The sequence below is a fragment of the Sceloporus occidentalis genome, unplaced genomic scaffold (assembly GCF_023333645.1).
Source record: "Sceloporus occidentalis isolate IW3139 unplaced genomic scaffold, rSceOcc1.0.p SCAF_6, whole genome shotgun sequence".
Lineage (NCBI taxonomy): Eukaryota > Metazoa > Chordata > Lepidosauria > Squamata > Phrynosomatidae > Sceloporus > Sceloporus occidentalis.
This window is the reverse complement of record NW_028316986.1, coordinates 64,610,774-64,634,430: the sequence shown is the minus strand read 5'-3', so window position 1 is coordinate 64,634,430 and position 23,657 is coordinate 64,610,774. Positions and strand designations below refer to the sequence as shown.

The 23,657-nt window shown below is 41.0% G+C and overlaps 1 protein-coding gene across 2 annotated transcripts in view; it reads right to left on the bottom strand.

Annotated features, from left to right (window-relative positions):
* Positions 1–23,657, bottom strand: part of HEATR1 (HEAT repeat containing 1) — a 57,279-nt gene that overhangs the window by 21,303 nt on the left and 12,319 nt on the right. For both annotated transcript variants that reach the window (XM_089529859.1, XM_089529860.1), the window contains exons 11-25: positions 19,949–20,066; positions 18,327–18,434; positions 17,083–17,178; positions 15,042–15,136; positions 14,064–14,275; positions 11,936–12,057; positions 11,060–11,248; positions 9,980–10,154; positions 9,124–9,272; positions 7,875–8,067; positions 5,490–5,662; positions 4,437–4,604; positions 3,999–4,241; positions 2,639–2,770; positions 844–950 (exon numbers count right to left, since the gene is read on the bottom strand). In XM_089529859.1, coding sequence (XP_089385985.1) covers positions 844–950; positions 2,639–2,770; positions 3,999–4,241; positions 4,437–4,604; positions 5,490–5,662; positions 7,875–8,067; positions 9,124–9,272; positions 9,980–10,154; positions 11,060–11,248; positions 11,936–12,057; positions 14,064–14,275; positions 15,042–15,136; positions 17,083–17,178; positions 18,327–18,434; positions 19,949–20,066 — 2,280 coding nt within the window. The remainder of the gene's footprint in view (positions 1–843; positions 951–2,638; positions 2,771–3,998; positions 4,242–4,436; positions 4,605–5,489; positions 5,663–7,874; positions 8,068–9,123; positions 9,273–9,979; positions 10,155–11,059; positions 11,249–11,935; positions 12,058–14,063; positions 14,276–15,041; positions 15,137–17,082; positions 17,179–18,326; positions 18,435–19,948; positions 20,067–23,657) is intronic.

Genomic DNA, 23,657 nt, shown 5'->3' with positions numbered 1-23,657 from the left:
TCCGGGCCTGTTTGCCACCAAAAAGACAGCTCTCTGCCTGCTCACAGCAAAGACTGCTCCCAAACTAAAAGGTTCCAGCTACAACAGAGCATGCTAGGAAAGGGCAAACCAAACCTGGAAATAATGCAGGGGAATCCTACAGCTCCTCCCACAACTAATACAAAGAACTTTTCTACACTAAAATAATCTATGGCCTGAACCAATGTGAAAGAAAATGCAGGGAAAAATTCAATCAGTCCTGGCAGGACATCGCTCAGAGTGAGACACTGAAACTGTTCACACCTAGAACTCTTATACCTGCTGTGTTTGCATTCCTTGCTAACTTTATATACCCCTTTTCTTTGGCTGCCTAAACTGCATTTCTATATATTCAACTTAAAATTTTAAATTACTCCAATGCTAACGATTTGGAGATTAAAGAAAAAATTGATTACAAGAGGGCAGAATTCTTATATGGGGCAGTGCCCTCATTGTCCTCTCAACAGTAAAACCTGTGGCACAATAAGAATCCAACAGTTGAAGAATCTTTACAAACAGGCTATTATAAATTCAGCATCTCTATCAGCCCTGGGTCCATGGCTGCATCCACACTACAGAAATAATCTGGTTTGACACCGCTTTAACTGCCATGGCTCAATGCTGTGGAATTCTGGAACCTATAGTTTGTTGTGGCCACAGAACGGAGCAGAGGCTCTGGGGCCATAACAAACTACAGTTCCCAGAATTCCACAGCTTTAAGCCATGGCAGTTAAAGCGGTGTCAAACCAGATTATTTCTGCAGTGTGGATGTAGCCAATATCACATTAATTTCCATCTATACACACTGTACATGTAACATTTTACCTCTGCTGCTGCATCTTCTGCTTTCTTGTTTGCTGAACAGTGATAATATTCTTAGCTTTCGGCAGAGGTTCCAGTTCCACACTAACTTGCTCAGCATCAATTGAAATCTAAAGCATATACAAGGATGTAACATTTATTCTAAAAGAATGCTGGACAAGTCAACCACAGGCCATATCACCAAAATACACCAGAATCTGGAAAACTTATTTTATACTAAAGGTAAAGGTAGTCCCTTGACATGAATGTCTAGTTGTAAGCAACTGTAAGGAGCAGCACTCATCTCCATTACTAAGCCGAAGAGCCAGCGTTGTCTGAGGACTGCTCTGGTGGTCATGTGGTCAGCATGACTGTACTGAATGCTGTTATCTTCCCACTTAAGTGGTACCTATTTTTCTACTTGTATTTGCATGCTTTCGAACTTCTAGGTTGGCAGAAGCTGGGATTAGTGACAGGAGCTCAGCCCATCATGTAGCACTTGGGTCTCGAACTGCCAACCTTTCGATCTTCCAACTGTCAGAATTAGCATCTTAACTACTAAGCCACTGCATCCCTCCTTTTTTTTTTTTACAACAGCTCCTGAAATCCACTAGCCATCATGTTAATTGGTCAGGGGATTCTAGAAGCTGTTGTCCAGATGAGTAGATTCCACGTTCTGGAATATGCACAGAACACATGGGTGAGTATTGCACAGGGCATTAATGGCTCTGTAGGAAAACATATCATGGTCATCCCTTCATCAACTAATATGGCAACTTCATGTCTGTATATATGCTGAGGACAGATATACAGCTGCTAATGAGGCCATCAAAAGGTTAAATATGCTCCACTGTGCCCGGATCCAGCTCCAGCTAAGTACCACCCTACTATCATGTTCTGGTACCAATGGCCATCACAGGTGTCACTGGTGGAGGTAGGAGCAACCCTTCCACTGCACCAAGATCTAGCTCTATGACCTGCTGAACCTTGTGAACTGATGAGATTCTGAACTAGTGTTAGAATTTGCTCCCCTCCTTTCTTCCAGATTTCCTTTCTTATTGTATTATATTTTAGCAGATTATAAACCTGAAGGCAGCACTATTTTACTTCAATATTTTTAAGCCACCATGGGAACTTTTTCTATTTGAAGAGTGAATAAACATGCTATAATTAACATGTCTCTTAAATGAATCACTTGTACTATATACACAAAGATATATGAAAACACAATTACATTTCTTTATCTGAAAGGAGAAACTGGGTTGGTGGAATGGAATGGGCTGAAGTTGATTTTTCCATCTTCTTTCTCCATCAACCCCAAGTGTGTGGGGACTGAAGGGGAAGATTTTGGAAAATTAGACAAATATAATTTCTATGTGGAAAGCAGGAAGTGTATCTGTTCAGTTTTCTGCAGCCTTTCCTCACCCCTTAGCTCCTCACACTATAGTCCATTTTAGCAGCTCCATCAAATCATGAGGAACAGGCTCTGCCAGAGGAAGGATGGGATACGAAAATCAGCTTTCACACATCATGTTATGCAAGTGAGTATCTGAACTTGTTTGAAAAAAACTTCCTCTCAATATTATTTTTTAATGTATAACCCTCCTTACATACAACCAAATGCCTTGTATATTGTTGCAATTCCTGTTCTACATTTTCATTCTTCCATACTTTGAATACACACTTTAACTAATTTCTATGGAGAAACATGCTGACAGCAATAACTGCAAATGTAATCATCCCATCATGGGGGTATAATCCTATTGCATTTAGAGAAGAATGATATTCTCATAAACCAAAGAGATTAAGACCATTTTACCCCTTTAAAAACACTGCTGATCATCTGTGCACATTGTGGATTTTTACAATTCAGAAGTAAATCAAACAGGACTCCCAAAATCTTTTGTTGAACCTTTCCATCTGGCAGTGCAGCAAAGAATGACTTTGTAATCTAAAGATAATAATAAAAAGATTATTGTAAACAGTGCTATATTATTATTACTATTAAAACAGTTACAGCACAAAAGGTCACATCTTACAAATGTTAAATATATAATTAAATTGTCAAAAGACTGGAAATCAGGTAAAAACATGACTATTCAGCAACAAATATACCCGGCACAGCACATTCTGAAAGGCCCATTCTACCTGAGCAATCAGCCTTCAAAGGCATGCAGAAACAAGAACATCTTCACTTGCTTGTGAAAGGATAGCAAGGGCCACCAGTCTACTCTCTCTAGGAAGGGAGCCAGAGCTAGGGAGTAGCCACTGAGAAGGTCCACTGTTCAGATGTATCTCTGTGATAGTGTGACAAAGAACTTTCTCCCAAAAAAATCTCAAAACATGGACAGGCTCAGATGGGAGAGTATGGTTCTTCAGATATAACCTGGGCCTGAACCATCTAGAGCTGTATAGGTATTAACTAGCACTTAGAATTGTGCCCAGAAACAGACTGACGGCTAATGGATCTGTTGCAACAAGGGAATTGTGTCCTCCCTGTACCCAGCTCCAGTTAGCAATCTCCCTGTAACTTTTTGGATCAACTGAAATTTCCAAACATTCTTCAAAGGAAGCGTCAGAGAGTGCATTACAATAATTCAAATGGGATATAACTAAGGCATGTATCACTATGGCCTGACCAGCATTTCTAGAAAAGGATTTACCTGGCTCACATACCTTAACTGTTCAAATTAACCCCTGGTCACCAATAAAACCTCAGCTTTGAAGCATGGAACTGAATCCAGGTGTACAGCAAGCTGTTAACCTGTGTTTTCCAGGGGTATAACCACACCATTCATATGTCATCTAACCACACACACACTCCTGGTGTCATTTTCTTTCCATACCGATACTCACTCTCTCTCTCTCTGCATAGGTAAAGTTATTGCTAACTCCAGTCCCAAGACTGGAGACAACAAGGATCCTGTTCCCCCACCACCTGCTTGATGTTTCCACTAAAGAATGCCACTGAGAAATACTGCTGCTCTCGAGACTTGACCAGAGTTAGCTGCAGGGTAAAAAATGATTAGGGACAGTTTTCTGAAAGTGGCTTTGGAGACATTTTGTGGACAAATTGGAGATAAACCCTTCCATTTTAATGGTTCTGCACACTAATACCCATTGTGAAGCATTACAGTACTGAGCACTCTAGTCCCCACCCCCAGTTCTCACAATCTTACCTGTCCAAGAGTTCTCATTTGGAAAGTGCAGAGTCCTTTGTAGAGTTCCTGTGAGGTGTGTAAAGCTTTGATGAACAAATCTAGACTCTGTTGGTTTGTGCAAAGAAGCCCTGCTGAATGCTCATTGTATTTTCCAAGGATGAGATGCAAAAGAAGAGCTTCATCTTTTAACATCTCCTCTGGTTTTGTAAGAACTCTCTCCAGTAATCTATCCATGACAGGCAACAGATGAGAAAGCACTACCTGAAAATAGAGATATTCAAGATCAACTATTGTTTAACAAACCTTCAGAAAGGTGACCTATATATAAAATGTAATGTGTCGCATAAAAATGTTGCTACAGTGTAAATAAGTTCAGGGGCATGTACGTCATCATGCTGAAAAGAAAATGCCTGAATGAGTCAGTTTTCAAAACTTGGGATAATATATTTCACACACCTTGCCATTGACTGCCTGAAGAAGTTTCATCAGGTTTTGTGCAACATATGATGGGCACTTGCTGCTTTGGGCACATTCAAGCAGTGCTCCTAGCGCTTCTGACAACTTCTGCTGTTGTGGCTTTTGTTTTGTTTGATTATGTAGCTCCTCAAACAATTTACCAAGACTCTAGTTTATAAAAAAAGGGTGGAAAGCATCAAGAAACAATGAATTATTTATTTATTCATTTATAATACACACAAACATTTTATTTTTTATTGTAGAATAAAGTTCCTAAAATTTAACTGCCATCAGGATATAAAAATAAAAACAGAATTGCTTTGCAATGGAGGATGAAATAAAAGAGCTTTCAGCTAATGGAGGAATCTTTTCCACTACTGAAGAGATAAATGTCTGTGTTGAAATAACATTTCTGTATTTTACAACTGTGTAAATATGCTAAGGCCATTTGTACTGCCACAAACATCCCACAGTCCAAGAGCGCCAGTCTTGGTTTAACACTGCTGCCACGTTTTTTTCTCACATTGGGTGGGAAAGACTTGTGTGGCTGCCAACATCTACAGAAATACTGCAGCTGCACAAGAGATAGGAAGGTGTGAAAGTGGCACCAGCATTCATTTGGACATTTGACCCATGCCGTGAGAAAACCCAGCAAATTTCAGTGTCAACAGCAAACTTCTTTCTCAGTTTGTCCGGCAGAAAGAAAAAAGCCTTAACCTGAAGCAGTGATGATAAACTTATGTCTTGCCACCTTTCTCACAAGTTTCCTGGAGGTTTCCCAAATGGCAACCTGATCTTCAGGTTAAAAAGAAAGGAAAAGACAAGATTTCCTGCCTAACCCAAACCTCATCATAGGTCAAATTTGCCCCAGTAAAATGAGAGAAAGTCAGACTAATAACCCAGTGCACTATATTGTTCATTACCACTGCTTGAAACTTTCTCCAGAGAACCTGTCTCCTAGAAGACAGAAAGAACCACTGGAAGGCAACAAGTACAGAGAATCCCATATTCAAAATACGCACCAACAATATCCCCCCCCCCCCCCCAGGTTACCTGGATTATATATGTTTGGTCAGATGTTATCTCCTCAGCTTTCTGTACTAAATCTAGAAGTATAGGATGATATGCAGACTCTTTTATTCCACTCAGGGAATTAAGGCAGTTAACAGCAGCTCTCCGCACTTCACTCACAGGACTTCCCAAATTAATCAGCAAAGATACAATTACTGGAAAGTAGCAAGTAATAAGAAACAGTTGTTTTCAATGCAGTTATTAACAGTTGCCTTAAATTGTGGATGCTTTTCAAAGTAAAAGCACTTTTTACAGCAATTAGAATTCCATCAGGTTAGCTTTGAAATAACTAAGTGCTGTATTTCAGAAAAAGACATCTCCTATCTTTATGAGATAGTGATATTACTGAGAAAGAGAGGAATATAAATCAAAAAATCATAGAATCATAGAGTTCGAAGAGACCACAAGGGCCATCCAATCCAACCCCCTGCCATGCAGGAAATCTGAATCAAAGCATCCCCAACAGGTGGCCATCCAGCCTTTGTTTAAGGACCTCCAAGGAGGGAGATTCCACTACACTTCGAGGGAGTGTGTTCCACTGTTGAACAGCCCTTACTGACAGAAAGTTCCTTCAAATGTTGAGGTGGAATCCCTGCTAAGCTTCTGAACTTAAGTGTGTTCAAGGTAGTTTGTTGTTGCTATTAACTGCCATTGACTCATGGGAACCCTGTGGATGGAATCCCTCAAAGACCCCCTGTCCTCCATTGCTCTACTTAGGTCCTGTAAGTTAAGACCTGGGATCTGCCTAACTGAGTCTAGCCATCTAGCGTGTGGTCTTCCTCTCCTTCTCCTGCCTTCTACCTTTCCTAGCATTGTTGTCTTTTTCTATTGAGTCATAGAACTGTAGAGTTGGAAGAGACCACAAGGGCTATCCAGTCCAATCCCATTCTGCCATGCAAGAACTCTCAATCAAAGCATCCCCGACAGATGGACATCAAGCCTCAGTTTAAAGACCTCCAAGGAAGGAGACTCCACCACACTCTGAGGGAGTTTGTTCCACTGTCGAACAGACCTTACTGTCAGGAAGTTCTTCCTAATGTTGAGGTGAAATCTCTTTTCCTGTAGCTTGCATCCATTGTTCCGGGTCCTGTTCTCTGGAGCAGCCGAAAACAAGCTTGCTCCCTCCTCAATATGACATCTCTTCAAATATTTAAACAGGGCTATCATATCACCTCTTAACCTTCTCTTCTCCAGGCTAAACATCCCCAGCTCCCTAAGTCGTTCCTCATAGAACATGGTTTCCAGACCCTTCACCATTTTGGTCGCCCTCCTTTGGACACGCTCCAGTTTCTCAATGTCCTTTTTGAATTGTGGTGCCCAGAATTTGACACAATATTCCAGATAGGGCTGGACTGCAACTCCCACTAAAATTGGCTGACATAGCCAGCGGGGAGGGATAAAGAAAGCTGAAATTCAACAAGATCTGCAGGGCTACATTCTGTTCACCCTTGTTTTAGCTAATGGGGCATATACCTGGAATGATGCCTTTATTCCAGATTTGAAATTCAGCAACTTTTCTGAATAAATGAATAAATGCCCATAACTGTCTGCTCTTCTCTTCTCATGTACGCCATCTACATATCCATTGTTTGTCTGTACTAACTTCTAAACTACCTGCCTAACCAGGGGGAATGCAACTTGATTACAATAAATTCATAGCAAAGAGTTCTTGGCATTTGAATTTTATGGTTTTACTAAACCTTTTTTTCCCCCCAAAATTGATTGAGTCTGTAGATTCTGCCATTGTTTAACCAGCTGGTGGAAAACTAGGGGAATATATTATAATTCATGGGTGGGGGAGTAGGTGCTTACAAGAGGTGTTGTGCACAAGAATTTAACAACTACTACAAGAGAGAAAGGCCTCACATTGACACTTCATTCAAGCTGCTGACATCACATTACAACTAAATGTCAAGTTAAGGCTCATTATTATAACCATCATCAAACTTGAATAATGCATTGTGGTCACAAAATTTGGGCTTTCAGCTTAAAAAAAACAAATCCTTGCTTTCCTTTTCTCCAGAATTATATATATATATATATATATATATATATATATATAGAGAGAGAGAGAGAGAGAGAGAGAGAGAGAGAGAGAGAGAAACTATAGGACTCTTCCCTGCCCCAAAAATATCAATGCTTATTTCACACAAAACAGAATTACTGTAAAGAGATAACTATGAATATTAAGCACTGATTTTAAGTCACAGGAGACTTTTCATGCACATAGAAGTGGTCTTGTGGGGGCTGATTCCCTAAAGGGTATGTTAGAAATATATAAAACAAATAAATATTTTCTCCCTGCCTCCTCTCAAAAAACCTACAAGGCTACTGACAGCAAATGTTAGAATCAAACCTGAAAAATACCTGGAGACATTGTTGATGCCAGTTTCCTTTTTGTCTGCATGGTTTGGGATGCAAGCATTGCACAACCTATATACAAAGCACGAGTCTGTAGCACAGCATCCACTGCAAAGTTCAGCTGATTGGAGATGTTGTAACTGTAAGTCCACAAAACTGAGAAAAATCGGAACTGATCCTCTGGCCTTTTCAAATGAACCTTCAAATTAAAAAAAAAAAGCAGGGGACACTTTTATGAATACAGAGTGTGCAATAGCTTTTGTTCTTCTCTGCCTTTGAAAAGGCAAACTACTACATTTAATTCATTCGGTACTCAATGTAATGGTTAAAATAGACTAGGACACTGAAGTCCAAATCTCTAACTGTGCATGAACCTCAATGGGTGAGTGAGTAACTGGGCCAGTCACCATCTCTCAGCCTAATTACCTTACATAGCTGTTGTGAAGAATACATGGGGAGGAGGACCAAGTACACCACTTCGACATCTTGGGATGAAAGAAATGAAAAACAAACGTAACACACAGATCAGGGGTGAGCAACTTCTGCAAAGGTTTAAGGGCCAAACACACCTACTATAAAGACTGAAGGACTGTCCCTGCTCTCTGATGCTGCCAGCAGCTTCCCGTACCTTTTAAACATCCACACTCACACTTTAAAAGATCTCTGTGTGTTCAAGAGCTACTCAAAGTGGTCATCCATACACTGATTCCAGTTTGTGGTGACTTTCCAGGAAATAAATAGTTGTAGTCAATGGGCACAAATATGGTGCTGTCCCTGGAAAAAAAACTCTTGCCAGTCTCTTGCACCAAATAACTTAAAAACAATAGTGTTGCTTCGGAGGATGGCAACTGGGGAGATTTCACTATTTTTCCGAAGCCCCCAACAAATGTTGCAGGGAGAGGGCTCTAAATTGGAAGTTATTTCTTATTACGAAAAACATCCCCTTGCCTAAAAGAGATTGGGAGTCAAAAACATGGTGATGTTCTCCTGCATTCTCTATATAAATTGCCTTTTTGAGAAGAAATTGTTTTCTTTAATGGGGAGGAGGTGGAAAGGGAGGAGGAATCAACCATAACAGTAAAGCTATGGGTCAAGGGTGGAGGGAATGGTTGACTGCATTTTGCCCACCACAATGTAAGTATTTAAAATAAAAAACCTTTTAAAAATGTAGATAGTTTGGTATTTCAAAAGTTTCTGGGTCGGAATAATAATCACCATCAGTGTTGTCATTTAAGATTATAGCTAAAAAGTGTACCTCAAACAGAAGTTTCATCATTGTACGAAAATGATCAGCATGGATTCCCTCACTCGCTCTGTGAACCAGAGTGTTAAAAAGCCCCAAGAGCAGATACAAATAGTCTTTGTTCTTTTTATTTAATGTTTCAGGATTCCACCACATCTCATCTGTATGAATAAATATACAGAAGCAGAAATCAGCAGCTGAATTATACGTATCTTTGATAAAAAGACTTCCTGTAGGTCACAATCTAAGAATATTGTCCATTTCCATAACTGACAACATTGGAATCCATAGTAAAGATCTGAACAATTTTGTGGACCATTAGAAGTAAGTGACAATTCTTTTGAAAGAGAAATGAGGGAAAGTAGCAGTTTTAGGCATGGAAAAATAATGTGAGAAATAATGTGATAGTTGATCTTAACGTACATGGTTTGATATTTACTCTGTAAAAATATACAACATATAAAGAAAAAGATACAGATGACAAAATGTAGATAAATAATATTAAAAAGTGGAAAGATATTTAGGGATATATATAATAAAATGTATTAAAACTGTAGGATGTAATGAAAAAATTGTGGCTTAGGAAGGGCTGGAAAGAATATAGTAGGAAAGCAAGACTTATTAATATTTAAGGGTTTTATGGAATTATGCAAAATTATATAAGATGTGACAGGATAAGTGTTGATGTACAATTACATTTATATTGGTGAATAAGGAAAATAGATATGGAAATGTGCAAGAATATGGAAAATAAAAAAATTAAAACAATAGTAGCATCGTTAGAAAACAAATGCAGAGCACCACAGCGAGCAAAACAATGGCAAGAACCATTTTTTAAAAGCAGTTTCTCCTGCAACTGAGAACTTACCTTTCAAAAAGGAATCTGGAGGGACCAGGCCTTGGATGAAGTTTCTCAGCAACACAATGAGCAAGACAAAATTTTCTAAATCAGCAGACTCTTCAGCATTTAGCTTTTGTATACATGCTTTTAATACCTCTAAGAACAGCTCACTGTCAGATGAGGAATATTCCCACAGAAAATTCTAAAAAAATAAAATACATCTGTTTATATACTGCAGCGATTTTTCCTCTGCCTCCATTTACTTTTTAAAAAAGCAATGTATACTACACAAATTTAAACAACACAAGTCACTAAAAGCTGTGATTCTTTTATGTAATTTTTAACTACTAAAAGAATGTAATTTTGCATGTTTAGGGAAGATAATGCTTTGTGAAGGAGGACAGGATCGAGGTGCCACTCCTTGAGCTACTTGCTTCAGTGAGAAAAAACATACAGTTCCTAGGACCTGTATAGTTTTGTTCACTCTTTGCCTTATTTTCTTCACCTCTGCTATGACAGACTGTTGTTTTTCCTGACTTATATAAAGTGCAAACTGTGAACAGCTCACCAAGTTTGCTCCTTGCCATCTTCTTCAGCTCCTCATTCTTGCCCTTTCTACTAAAAACTATCTCTCAAGATATGCCTTTTAGGTATTCATCTTAGCTGGCCTCTCTGACTTACAACTTCAACATGTCTCTCTGCAAATACCCTGGAAATACACAGGTCTCCCTTCTCACTGTCCAAATTTCCCAACTCTGCAGTATTCTCCCTAAACCCTATATATTGTAATTCCTTAAAGCAGAATATGAGTTACTTCTGACAACAGTAAACTACTCTGAGAGGTTTTTTGTTTAAAAATGCTACAAATATACAATCAAATAGAGGCTCACACCAGAGAACTGCACCCTATGAAGTACAGTGTGCAGTAAAGAAGAGCAAGTTTCTGACTTAAGCATCAGCTGTAAATATAAGCCTGCCTATAGCTGTCAGTACCTTTTTTTTTTTAAAGAACTATTGATAAATATGTAACATAGAACTAAGTGTCCCTTCTCTTTCTGTGCTTCATCCTGTTTCTTCCATCCTGGTTTTCCAAATCAAAATCCTTACCTTGTCTTCAAATGTTTGCATTTTTCTATTCAAGAGTTCAAAGACCATCAAAGCCAGTGATGAATAGCGCTCTTCCCTTTGTGAACTATCGGAACATGACTGGACAACGACAGCGCTGATTACATGCGCTGTTATCTTCTGCTTCACATTATGAGACTCTTTCTCAGCAATGCCAATGAGACCTTGCACCTTGGAAGTGAATCACAACACATAAGACAATTTGATTTTCTTCTACATTTTGGTGAAAGAAATTATTTTGCAAGGTGCTTGAACATGAGCTTTAGTGAATTTTTTGCTGTTCCATCTTTCTCATATATTTTTTTCCTACATACCAAATTTGGCTTTAAGAAATAAAACAAACTTATGAAGCTACATAGAGTCCAATCCATTGGTCCATTTAACTTAGTGCTGTCTACACACAGAGGTAAGCAACCTGGTGTCCCCCCGATGTTGTGGACTATAACTCCCAACATGGCCTATGGTAGTGAACTATGACAGTCACAGTCCAAAACACCAGGAGATTAGTGAACTTTTGTAGCCAGCTGTGGAAATGCAAGCTATGTTCATTTCTGCTTAAGAGAAATCTCTAGGTGCAAGATGTCATTCAAACATTTCTCCTCAAAAATGACATTCTCAAAGGGTAGCAACATGTTTTAAAAGCAATAACCAGTCTCCCAATATGTGAGAATATCAACTTTCTATCCTGCGAGTACAAATAAAGTACATAAATATAAAGATGAAACAATATTAAACAAATTATGAAGAGAATAGGCGATATCACTGTAAACATATGGTTTACATATAGACAATCCTAACTAAACCAATTTAAAGAACAGTCTTTTTTTAAAAAAACATACTGTAAATTGGCACATGTACCATTTGTGACACAAAAGATGGATCTTTTGAAATTAGGTTCTCTGACAAGAGCTTGATCAGTTTTCCATTAGATGCATATATCAAATCTTCAAACTTGGCTGATTTAACCACCTTTTGAAAAACTATTTCAGAAAGAAACAAGAAAATAACTATGTCAGACACAGCAGAAAACATTATGGGTAATAAAAATGGGAGTCTATTTTGCTATATAAAATTATTCCAATGCCTTCATATATTTAATTTAGATAATATCTTTCCCTATGTCCAGAATGCAACAAAGATGGTGAAGGATCTGGAAACCAAATCCTATGATAAACAACTGCAGAAATTGTGTATACTTAGGTGGGAAGAGTCATACATAAGAGCCACCTTTGAACCTTAGAATTCTTGTCATAGGGAAGACAGCGCAAGCTTGCTTTCTGCTGCTCCAGAGATAGGACTCAAGCCAATGGGTTCAAATTACAGAAAATGAGATGTCAACTAATCATTAGGAAAAGCTTTTCACATGGTAAGAGCTGTTGGACAGTAGCTCCCTGATATCTGAGATTTTAAAAGAGTTGAATTTTTTTCCGTTTGTAAGTGAAATGAGGAGTGTCTAGGTGTGCAAAAATTCAGAAAATGTAAATTTAAAACGAAAATATTATTTATTTACTAGAAACATGCAAATGTTGAACAAGAATCTGTTGCTTTTTGGAGACATAGAATGCTGGGATGTGTCCCAACCCCACCCGATTATATTGCTACAAAATATTCAGAGCTAGCATTCTGAATACGTACATAGGAAGCTGCCTTATACCACATCAAACCTGTGTAACCCAGCTCGGTTTAGCCTTGACTCCGAGAAGCAGAAGTTTCCCCATCAAGTTCTATCTTGTAACAAAAGTGGCAAAAAATCTTTGTGTGTGTATATGTGTGTGTCGGGAGGGGGGGGGGAGAGTAAGGAGGTATCTTTTACAATTATACAGTTACTTTCCAACACATACACTTTAAAATCAACATTCTGTTACCTTACTAATTCCCTTTCCCAATATCCAGCAACAGATAATGCATCTTCCCCTGCTTGTATATAATCTTAAATCTTCCAATGTTTAGTTAACTGCTGCTTCATTTTTTTCTGAAAACAGTACCATGCTTCCACAACTGTGCCAACACCATGCTGTTTGTACTTGATTTACCATTCTTCTGTGTAACCATTTCAATAAAGACCGTATTTCTGTTTTCATTGGGCAACCATGTTTACAATTCTGTAAACATCAGTCTAAAAATAAATTCAGTCCTGCCTTTAATCTTGCACAAAATTTAATCTCGCCTTCTGTTACCTTTCAGCATCAAAATTTGACACTCTGTAAAACTATAAACCTAAGAAAAGCAAATAATTGCAGAGTTATTTTCTGTAGGAGCAAGTGCCATTAATATTAATTACTTTGCACAGGATTAAACATGATGTCTCTGATATCTGAATACTCGCAGCAGAAGCTTCAGATTTTGATTTGTACAACCATAAGTGAAATGATAGTGAGCAGGTCCATTGTTACTGGATACAATCATTCTACAGTGGATTTTGTCTCGCTACACCCTAAATGTCTATTTATGTCAATTTACTTGCCATTTTCATGTTATAAATTAATACTCACAACATCAAAATTGGCTTTTTTCCCAAATCATACTTCTATGGGTGTTTTAAATAACAGATAAACAAACAAACAAACAACATGACAAATGCAACACTATTACTACTTCTCTTTTTAGGGTAAGTAAGCTTTAGTGGGATGCGGTGGCTCAGTGGTTAAGACACCAATTCTGATGATCGGAAGATCGGCAGTTTGAGGCTCAAGGGCCGCACCAAGAGGTGTGCTCCTGTCACTAGTCCCAGCTTCTGCCAACCTAGCAGTTCAAAAGCATGCAGATGCAAGTAGATAAATCGGTATCACTTGGGTGGGAAGGTAACAGTGTTTGGTGCAGCCATGCTAGCCGCATGATCACTGGATTTGTCTTTGGACAATGCTGGCTCTTTGGCTTACTAACTGAGATAAGCACCACCCCCTACAGTCGATTACAACTAGACATTCATGTCAAGACACTACCTTTACCTTTTTAATCTTTAGTACTGTATATTATTGTGACTTACCTTCTGGCCATCCTTTCAACAAAGGATGTAGGTAGCAAAGACCAGACTTTGATATGGACAGTGCTAATTTGCATTCAGCAGATTTTGCATCATTGCTTGTTATTACTATAAATGGTAGCAACTGCAGAACTAATTGGTTTAAGAGTTCTTTATTCTTTCCAACCATTCCTTCATTGATTAATAGGTGGATTGCAGTCTCCAAGATCTTGCACCTAGCACACACAGGGAAGATGGGAAGAATTGATATTTTTGATTTACATCTCCATAAACAGGTTTTGCATCAAGATTCTCCTTTGTCTTGATGGGTATAATTTAATATGACAGAGGCATATTAAATTATATCCATTAAGACAAATATTCAAAAAAGCCCTGGTGGCGCAGTGGTTAAATGCCTGTACTTCAGCCACTCACTCACAAACCATAAGTTTGCAAGTTCAATATCAGCGAAAGGGCTCAAGCTCGACTCAGACTTGCATCCTTCCGAGGTCGCTAAAGTGAGGACCCAGATTGTTGGGGGCAATTAGCTTACAATTTGTAAACTGCTTAAGAGAGTGCTTAAGTGCACTGATAGGCAGTATAGAAATGTACTTGCTGTTGCTACTTCCAAATGTACATGCAAGCCTGCTCTAAGACATTTTACTGATCTGAATCAGGCCAATTATCCAAGGTCAGTCAAGTTATTTTATTTTATCATTATAATTACATCTTTCTGATAGACAAAGAGAATTTGTAGCATTAACTGAGATAAATACGTTTTTGTAGACTCAGCTTACTCCATCAGATGCATTTGATGAAGTAGACTGAAAACACTGTATGAGACTGCATAAGAAATTCTGCTTAATTTCTCACATGTCTGGTAATTTTAAAACAACTGAAAGATTCTGTAGAAAGGTTCTGCATTAAGCATACAAAGTGATTTACATGGGAAGAAAAATTAAACCTTATTAATGCAAAAAAGATGGGGAAATGATCATTTACCATTTTTCATCCTTCAAGAGGTCAGCTCTTTCAAAGAGACACAATAAGCTGTAGCCAATTTGTTCATCAAATGTCTTTGTAGTAAGCAAGAAAGTCTAGAATAAAGCAATGAAAATCAAAAATCAAAAAATGCTTTTATAACGTATATCACTGTAAAGTCCAGTTCAAAATTCTAAGGAAATATGTATTCTTCTCAAGAAGATGCATTTCATATTCTAGAAAATGCTAATTGTTTTTTAATAGTAAAACCAAGAGGAATCTGAATTATTCTGTTCACATGGTAAATGGGTCTCAAGTATATGTCCATTCTTCTAAGAAAGGAAGAGAAAAAAAATCTCCATTCTTCTATTTTGGTGGCAAGGTTCTGCTAATGTGAGACCCAAATTGAAACTCCAAAAATGCCAAAACCCTTTTTTGGTTTAGAATATCTATAAACCTTAATTATTATTTTAAATTTAATGTTATAACTGAATTCTAATCAGTTAGTTCTAAGAATTATGCTGTATTACCAAACTATCAATAGGTTTGATATCACTATAACAACTACTGGATTTTTTTAGTAAACCATATCAAAAATCATAATATAAATGACCCATTTAAAAAGTACACATTCACACAGTTCCTACACTTCTCAATGGCAGTGATCAAACTAGTGAAGAGGTCTCTGCCATAAAGTAATGGATGTCCTGAAACTTTATTTCTGAAGCTAGCTCCACACCTAGGGGTCATTCAGATGATGTTTTTTTTAGCGTGGCACGATGTGAACAATCTCATGCATTCCGGGTTTGTTGTTCACACTATTTTTTAAAATCAGAACCACATCTCTGTACATCTGTGTTCTGTTGCTCACACATGCTCATCAGCCCTGCATTTCTCATGCAAGAGTGCTGCCAACCCGTGAGAAACTGTCTGCAGCCAGATGTCTTGAGACGGTGGTGACAACATCTCCCACTTCTCCCTGGAGCCTCCAGCTGCCAAGAGACGGTGGGAGTGGGAACGAGACAGGGAGAGTCACAGCAGGTAAAAACACAGCAGGGCATGGAGAATTTAAACCCAGAGTTTAATTCTATTTGCCTCAGTTATTCATACTACCGATGATAGCAATCTTTTTGAAAAAAATTGGAAAAACACTTGGTATCAATTATCTCGGGTTAAGTGAGGTTTTTGTCACTCCCTCCCCTCAATTTATTCAGGTAGATGTGAACAATGGAAATTTAACCCAGATTCATCCTGGATTATTTTCATCATTCAAATAACCACCTTGATAATTGTTTTGAGAACTCATTTCCCTTAGAAAAAGTGACTCACAGAGATGAAATTTACTGAGAGGAACTAGTCACCTCATAGTCCATCCCAAGAAAAGGGGGAGGGAGAAGAAAAAAGATTTGGCCTCCTGGACTAAGATTTTCTCCCTCAGACAAAAATACATACATACATACCTTGCTGCTGGATTGCATCAGATATCAGAATAACCTCCAGGGCAATATTAACTTAAAGCACAATCCAATACATCAGTCTGCTCAAATGTAAGGCCTACTGAGTCCATCTTATAGGAGGCAGAGGAAAGAGGTTCAGTTTTCAAATCTGTAGTGAGCTGACACATTTTTTAGCCAAAGGGGCAAACTAGAATTGACAGGAAATCTACTTCTGCTTTGTACTTCCAGGACTTTGGGCTGGATGGGAAAATCTAAACAGCAAACTGAATTACCGTTTTATCACTTTTTCTGCTTCTGAAATAAAAAAAAAATATTGTGGGGTTCCAGAGGCTTTGGGAGTATGAAGGGGTCTTTTTGGAACACAAAAACGGTAGTTGTGAAGGAGCATGAAGCCTATGGTTTACAAACCCTGGCCTAGGAATAGGAATAATTAGAAAAACAGAGATCAAATCTGCTTTTGTATTCTATTCATTGTTTTACAATGGAAAGACCTAATAATGAATTGTTGTCCAGAGATACAATATGTAGTTTTTTTTGTCTAAACCAGGCATTCCTGACTAGTTGTAAATACCAACAACTTTTTGATCCTCTAGGTGAAGACATACCTCCAATGTACCAAGAGATGACATAACCACCTCTAAGTTATCATCTTTAAGTCGTGCTACAATTGCCTCTTCTATGAAAGAATCATGAAAGCCCTCCTAAAAAAAAATAAGAGGGAAGAGGAATAAACATTTGAAAAGTAAATTAGATTATCATAGACTAAAACTTAATGAAAATAAATCTTATTCAGAAGCAGACACAATATCGTTATTGTAATTATATATTTCATGTGGCTTAAGCCATATGCCAAGCGGGCCATGGAATCATAATTGAAGTAGTAAGCTAAGACTTTTAGGTGTCTTATGGCATCTCCACAAACTAGAATTATCCAAAGATTTTCCAATGTTCTTATTCTTAGCTTTACAATACCAACTGCACTTTATGCACAAGCCTCAATAAAGAGAGGAGAAGAAAGATAATGGGAATACTGTACCTTTCCCCTCCTAATACTTTGGCACTGAACAGCAGAATGGCCATAGTTCAGCAGCAAAGCACATATTTCATGTGCAGGAAGCCCCAAACACTATCCCTGTCATCTCCAGGTAGACCAAAGAAAGACTAATTTAAACCTGAGAGACACATTCCCAGTGTATAAAGAAAATACTGAACTAGATGACCAGCTGACTCTGTAAAGGTAACTTCCTGTGTGGCAGTGATCTATCAAAATTATTGCTCACATTAATACACTACATTGCACACTTCATATCAATGTGAAGAAATTGAAAATCTGTCTCCTACAGTTAGTTTCGAAATAAAATATAGAGTAAATGAAAAATAAACATTGAGAATTTACTTCTGGTTATTGTAAACAATTGTCTTTCTGTCATCAATTCCTGGAGTGTTGACTTAGATTACCAGCGCACCTGCATTTTATGTGGGCGCGCCATACGCATCTTTCAGCATATGCTGAAAGCCACGCTGGAAGAGCCTGTTGCGCACCCCAGAAGAAGGGGCCTGTGCTCATGGTGCGGGTGTGCGGCTGCGCTGATACGCACCACGGGCGCGAGCCCCATTACTTCGAATTCCCCTTATGCAGAGGAATCTGGAATGGATCCCCGCGTAAGGGGAGGGTGCACTGTATTATATTTGACCAAAGGTCTACTGAAGCCAGCATTCAGTTCACACAGTGGTCACTATATGCCTATGGGAAGGCTATAAGCAAGAAAAACATAAACTTAGTAAGAAAAGTACAGCCACCCAGGAACTACAGACAAGCACTCAAATGTAAAGATGAAAAGGAACCAACCTGTGATGCTTTGATGATTTCCTTCAGATGCTGAACAGCCAGAACCCTGACTGCTGGCTGCGGATGATTCAAGCTAAGTAGTAGAGATGTATCAGAATCTTCTAGAAACTAAGAATATAGTTAAGTTATATTTTTAAAATTGTACTATTAACAGGCTACACAAATTATTCAGAATAAAACATTTTTGAATAAAAGACAAAATGTGCTAGCATGTAAGTGATCTAAATAATGTAATTATTGGTCTTGTTTGCATTTACCAGATATCCAAATATTTGAGCTTATAGGTCAGATGGGTGCCTGTGCCTCATCCATTAGACCCTCATATGAATAGCAAAATGAGGCAAGATTCACCACTTTAAACATGGGGATGTTTCATGCAAACTACAGTGAAATGCTTCCAGCATCAGAAGCCAGATTTAAACCAGCTTTGAACCTTGCTACTAATCTGAGGCTTATTTGGAAGTACGTAATTGCAGCCTTATTTCTCATAGAAAATGATGTTTAATTGGAAGCAACAGGAAGCTATGTTTAAATGCTGAATTGTGGAAGTTTTGTTGCTTATGCAAACAGGACTAAAGTGGTAAGAAAGGTTAGTATGATGTGCAGAAGAGGTTGTTATGTGTGTGATTATTTAGTTGCAACAGCAACATAACCTGTTTAGCCATCCATTCCAAATAAATTACTAGTTGCACTTCTCAGCGATCTTTAAAAAGTGAAACACTGCAAACCAGTTTTTTAAAAAAACAAGCAAAACAAAACCCTGAAACTAAATTATTGAATGGAATAAACCAGAAACCAAAATTTCATCTTAAAGTATCCTTCTATCCTTCTACACTGACATGTCTGTCTCCATCTATGGGGGAGGATTCTAGATCACCCATTCAATTTGTGCAAGGCTCATAGAACTCCACTGGTTTTCTCAATTAAAACTGTAGCTTAAAGAACAAGCACTGCTCTTTTGTACCTGATGAAAAAAGCTTTGAACATCCTATCTTTTGGAAGGTACATCCATCATTACTAATTTCATCGATAATCCCTTTTAAGGGCCCACAGGATTCTGCATAAACACAATCAGAATCACTGATCTATGTAATAGGGTTATCTTTCTTAGGGCTGCTCAATATAAACTAATCTCAATTAAATAGGCTATTGAAACTCTATGATTGTAGCCATTACAACACAGAAATAATGCTGGGATTCATGTCATCGTGTAATGACAACAGTTTAGAATATATAAGTGGTTTCTTTTTAGTAACATTGATCATAGGAAACCAAAGGAGCTCCAAGTTCAGTTTGGAGGTTCTAGCAGGGGAGCACAGCTATTGTATATCTTGACCAAAGATCAGTACGCTCCTTCTATCTGGGATGGTTGTCCTCTTCCACCAAGCACACAGCTTTGGGAGGGATGCACAGGGACTAGTGAGGAAGACACCCGCCTAGCCAGCCAGATCAGCCGAATCAACCCTAGCGATCAACGGGGTGATAGATGTTGCAGCTGTATTGCCCTCACATCCAAAAGTTCAGTTTAAAAAGTAGACAGATATGACCCCCATTATCTTTAAAGTGGCAATGGCAGCAAAGAAAAAAGAAAATTTTTGCATAACAGCATTACTTAGACTCACCTGGTATTTACCACCACTCAGTGAAAGGGAAATAAACTGGTGGAAGAGATCTTGCTCCACTGGATTTCTAACATCCTTCAGATACTCCTCAAGAACCAAATCTAGTGTTTTAGGGTATCTGCCATAGATAAAAGAAGGTGACATTGTATTTTAGGGAACATTCCAAGGCAGCCTGTTTCTAAAATTTTGGGAGAGGTGAAATAATGGCGGCCAGTTTTAGGCGCGGGGGCCCTTTAAGGACCACCTGGGGGGAAGCCAGGGAGGAACTCCGCCAGGTGAGAGCGGCGGAGATAAAGCCGGGCGACCGGGCCCTCTCTGACACGCCCCCTTCTGCCCTCCACGCCGGACCACCGCTGCCGCCGCCGCCGCTGGGACTGCTCTTCTGCCGGGCGGTTCCTCCCGGGGTGTCGGAGGTGCGCATCTGCGCACCGCCTCGGGAGGACCGCCCACGGACTGAGGGGCATTGCAACTGCGCATCTGCGCAGTTGCGCAGCACCAGTGTGGGAGGCTTTTGATTGGCCCTGGGAGCAGAGGATGCCTGTAGTGGCTAACCTCTGCTCCTCTAGTAGCCATAGAGGGGCGGGGGGAGGATAGGGATGCGGGGGATGCCTGGGCCAGGGACAACACCTTGGTGGGCGGAGCTCCAATAGAGGTTGTGTGGGGCAGGGGGAGGTATGGCGGTGGGAGAAGGGACTTCCGTTCCAGGGGAAGACGTGACAGATGCATCATATCTATCTCGCCTTCCTGTCCCCCTCCCAACCTGAAGGACCTGAGGGTCTCTCCAACCGTGCCACAAACCCTGTCGCTGCTCCTGTGCAATGCCAGGTCACTTAACAACAAGTCCCACATCCTCCAGGAGCTGTTGGAGGACTCGAAGTGTGACCTGGCTTGCATTACCGAGACCTGGCTGGGGCCTGAAGGAGATGCTGTGTGGGCTCAGGCCCTGCCTGCTGGGTACTCGGTGAAGGACCAGCGCAGGTTAGGTGGGCGGGGGGGGGGGGGGAGTGGCCTTGGTACATAGGAACACCGTGACCCTCTCCAGGAACCACATCCGTCAGACTTCCTATATCGAGTGTATTTACCTGACCCTAAAGGCTAGGGACAGTCTAGGGATTCTGTTAGTGTATCGGCCACCCCGTGCATTAGCGGACTCCCTTAACGAGCTGACACAGCTGGTTGCTGAACTGATGCTGGAGACGCCCAGGCTCCTTGTCCTGGGCGACTTCAACATCTCCCTCACAGCCAGCTACGTTCCATCCGGTGCGGCTCGGGAATTCATGGAGACCATGGCGGCCATGGGCCTGTCTCAGCTGATACAGGGTCCAACGCATTGTGCAGGTAATACTCTCGATTTGGTCTTCTGTTCGGATGCGGAGAATCCGTGGGCGGAAATAGATAATGTTTCCCCCCTGTCATGGACGGATCATTTCCTGGTAGAGGTGAAAATCAAGGCCTCTACCCAGATCCCCCCCGGGGGTGGTGGACCTGTTAGGATGGTCCACCCTCGAAGGCTGATGGAACCTGAGAGGTTCCAAGAAGCCTTAGAGGGGTTCACGGTTGGAAATGACGGCGACTCTGTTGATGCCCTCACCGGTATATGGAATACCGGTCTTTCTAGGGCTATACACAGGATCGCTCCCAAGCGCCCTCTCAGGCCCGCTTCCAAACGAAAGCCCTGGTATACGGAAGATCTCCGGGCTAGGAAGCGAGCTCTGCGACGGCTAGAGTGCCGTTGGCGCAAACACCTCCGCTTAGACGACAAGACTCTCCTAGACCAGTTATTAGAGGACTATGGAGAGGCAATACGAGCAACAAAGAATTCGTTCTATGGTGCTCGTATTGCGTCCGCTGAGTCACGTCCGGCAGAGTTGTTCAGGGTGGTTAGGGAGCTAACTCAGCTCCCTCCCACCCTGAACCAGATCCTTGAACCTTCTAAGGCCTGCTGCGACTTGTTTAACGACTTTTTCGCGGATAAAACTTCTCGTATAAGCGAAAGTCTGAACGCCGACGTTATAGCAGAACCTAGGGTAGAAGTGTCCAGAGCCTCCGTGGACTACGTTAAACTGGATCAGTTTGAGTTGGTAAGTACCGAGGATGTGGACAAGATCCTCGGAAGTGTTCGGAAAACGACTTGCTCTCTTGATCCCTGTCCCTCGTGGTTAGCAGCCCAGGGGGGACCGGCGGTAACATCACTGTTACGCCGGATAATTAATTCATCTTTGAGGGATGGGCAATTTCCATCGGATCTCAAATTGGCCATCGTAAAACCGATCCTAAAAAAGCCCTCCCTTGACCCCCTGGTACATAATAATTATCGGCCAGTTTCGCTGCTACCATTTTTGGGAAAGGTGATCGAGAGGGCAGTTGCTATCCAGCTTCAGGCGGTCTTGGATGAAACGGATTATCTGGACCCATTTCAAACTGGCTTCCGGGCGGGTTACGGGGTTGAGACGGCCATGGTCGCCTTGGTCGATGATCTCCGTCTGGGCATTGACAGGGGAAGCGTGTCCCTGTTGGTGCTCTTGGACATCTCAGCGGCTTTCGATACCATAGACCATGGTATCCTTCTGGGACGCCTGGCAGAGGTGGGGATCGGGGGCACTGCGCTCCAGTGGTTCCGCTCCTACCTCTCTGGGAGGTCCCAGATGGTGCAGCTGGGAGACGTGTGCTCCAATGAGAGGCCCCTTAAAACTGGGGTCCCTCAAGGGGCCATTCTGTCTCCCATGCTATTTAACATTTACATGAAACCGCTGGGAGAGATCATCCGGAGACATGGGGCGCGGGGTTATCAGTACGCTGATGACACCCAAATTATTTTCTCTATGTCTCCGACTGATGCAGTGACTGGGGATGGCGTCTCTCCTCTCGTGGCCTGTCTGGAGTCAGTAATGGGCTGGATGAGGGAAAACCGACTCAAACTGAATCCAGAGAAAACGGAGGTACTTGTGGTAGGTTCTCCTGGTCCAGGAATGGCGGCGGTTCCACCTGTCCTGAACGGGGTCACGCTCCCGGTGAAGGACTCCGTGCGCAGTCTGGGGGTGCTTCTTGACTCGTCGCTTCACCTGACTGCTCAGGTGAATGCGACGGTCAAGAGCACCTGTTATCAGCTTCGGCTGATTCGCCAGCTGCGCCCATACCTGGCCCAGAGGGACCTAGAAACTGTTGTACACGCTCTGGTAACTTCGAGACTGGATTTCTGCAATGCACTCTACATGGGGCAACCCTTATACCAAACTCGGAAACTGCAGTTAGTGCAGAATATGGCAGCCCGGCTGGTCACTGGCGTTTCCAGGACCAGCCATATAACACCGGTCTTAAAGGACCTTCATTGGCTGCCTATTCGTTTCCGAGCTCAATATAAGGTGTTGGTTATCACCTATAAAGCCCTAAATGGCTTGGGCCCAGGATACCTAAAGGACCGCCTCTCCCCGTATATTCCGCCTCGCACCCTCAGATCGACCGGGCAGCAGCTACTGAAGGTGCCTGGGGCTAGGTTAACCTCCACGTCACGGAGGACGTTCTCCACAGCTGCCCCAGCCCTTTGGAATGCGCTGCCCACAGAGCTCCGCTCGTCTACCACCCTGGCCCAATTTAGGAAGGACTTAAAAACCTTCCTATTCCAGCAGGCATTCCCCGAATAGATATCCTGCGGGCCTCCCTCCTCTTTTCGTGGCCAAGAGGTTGGGCCATGGGGTCTTCTTTTTATTTT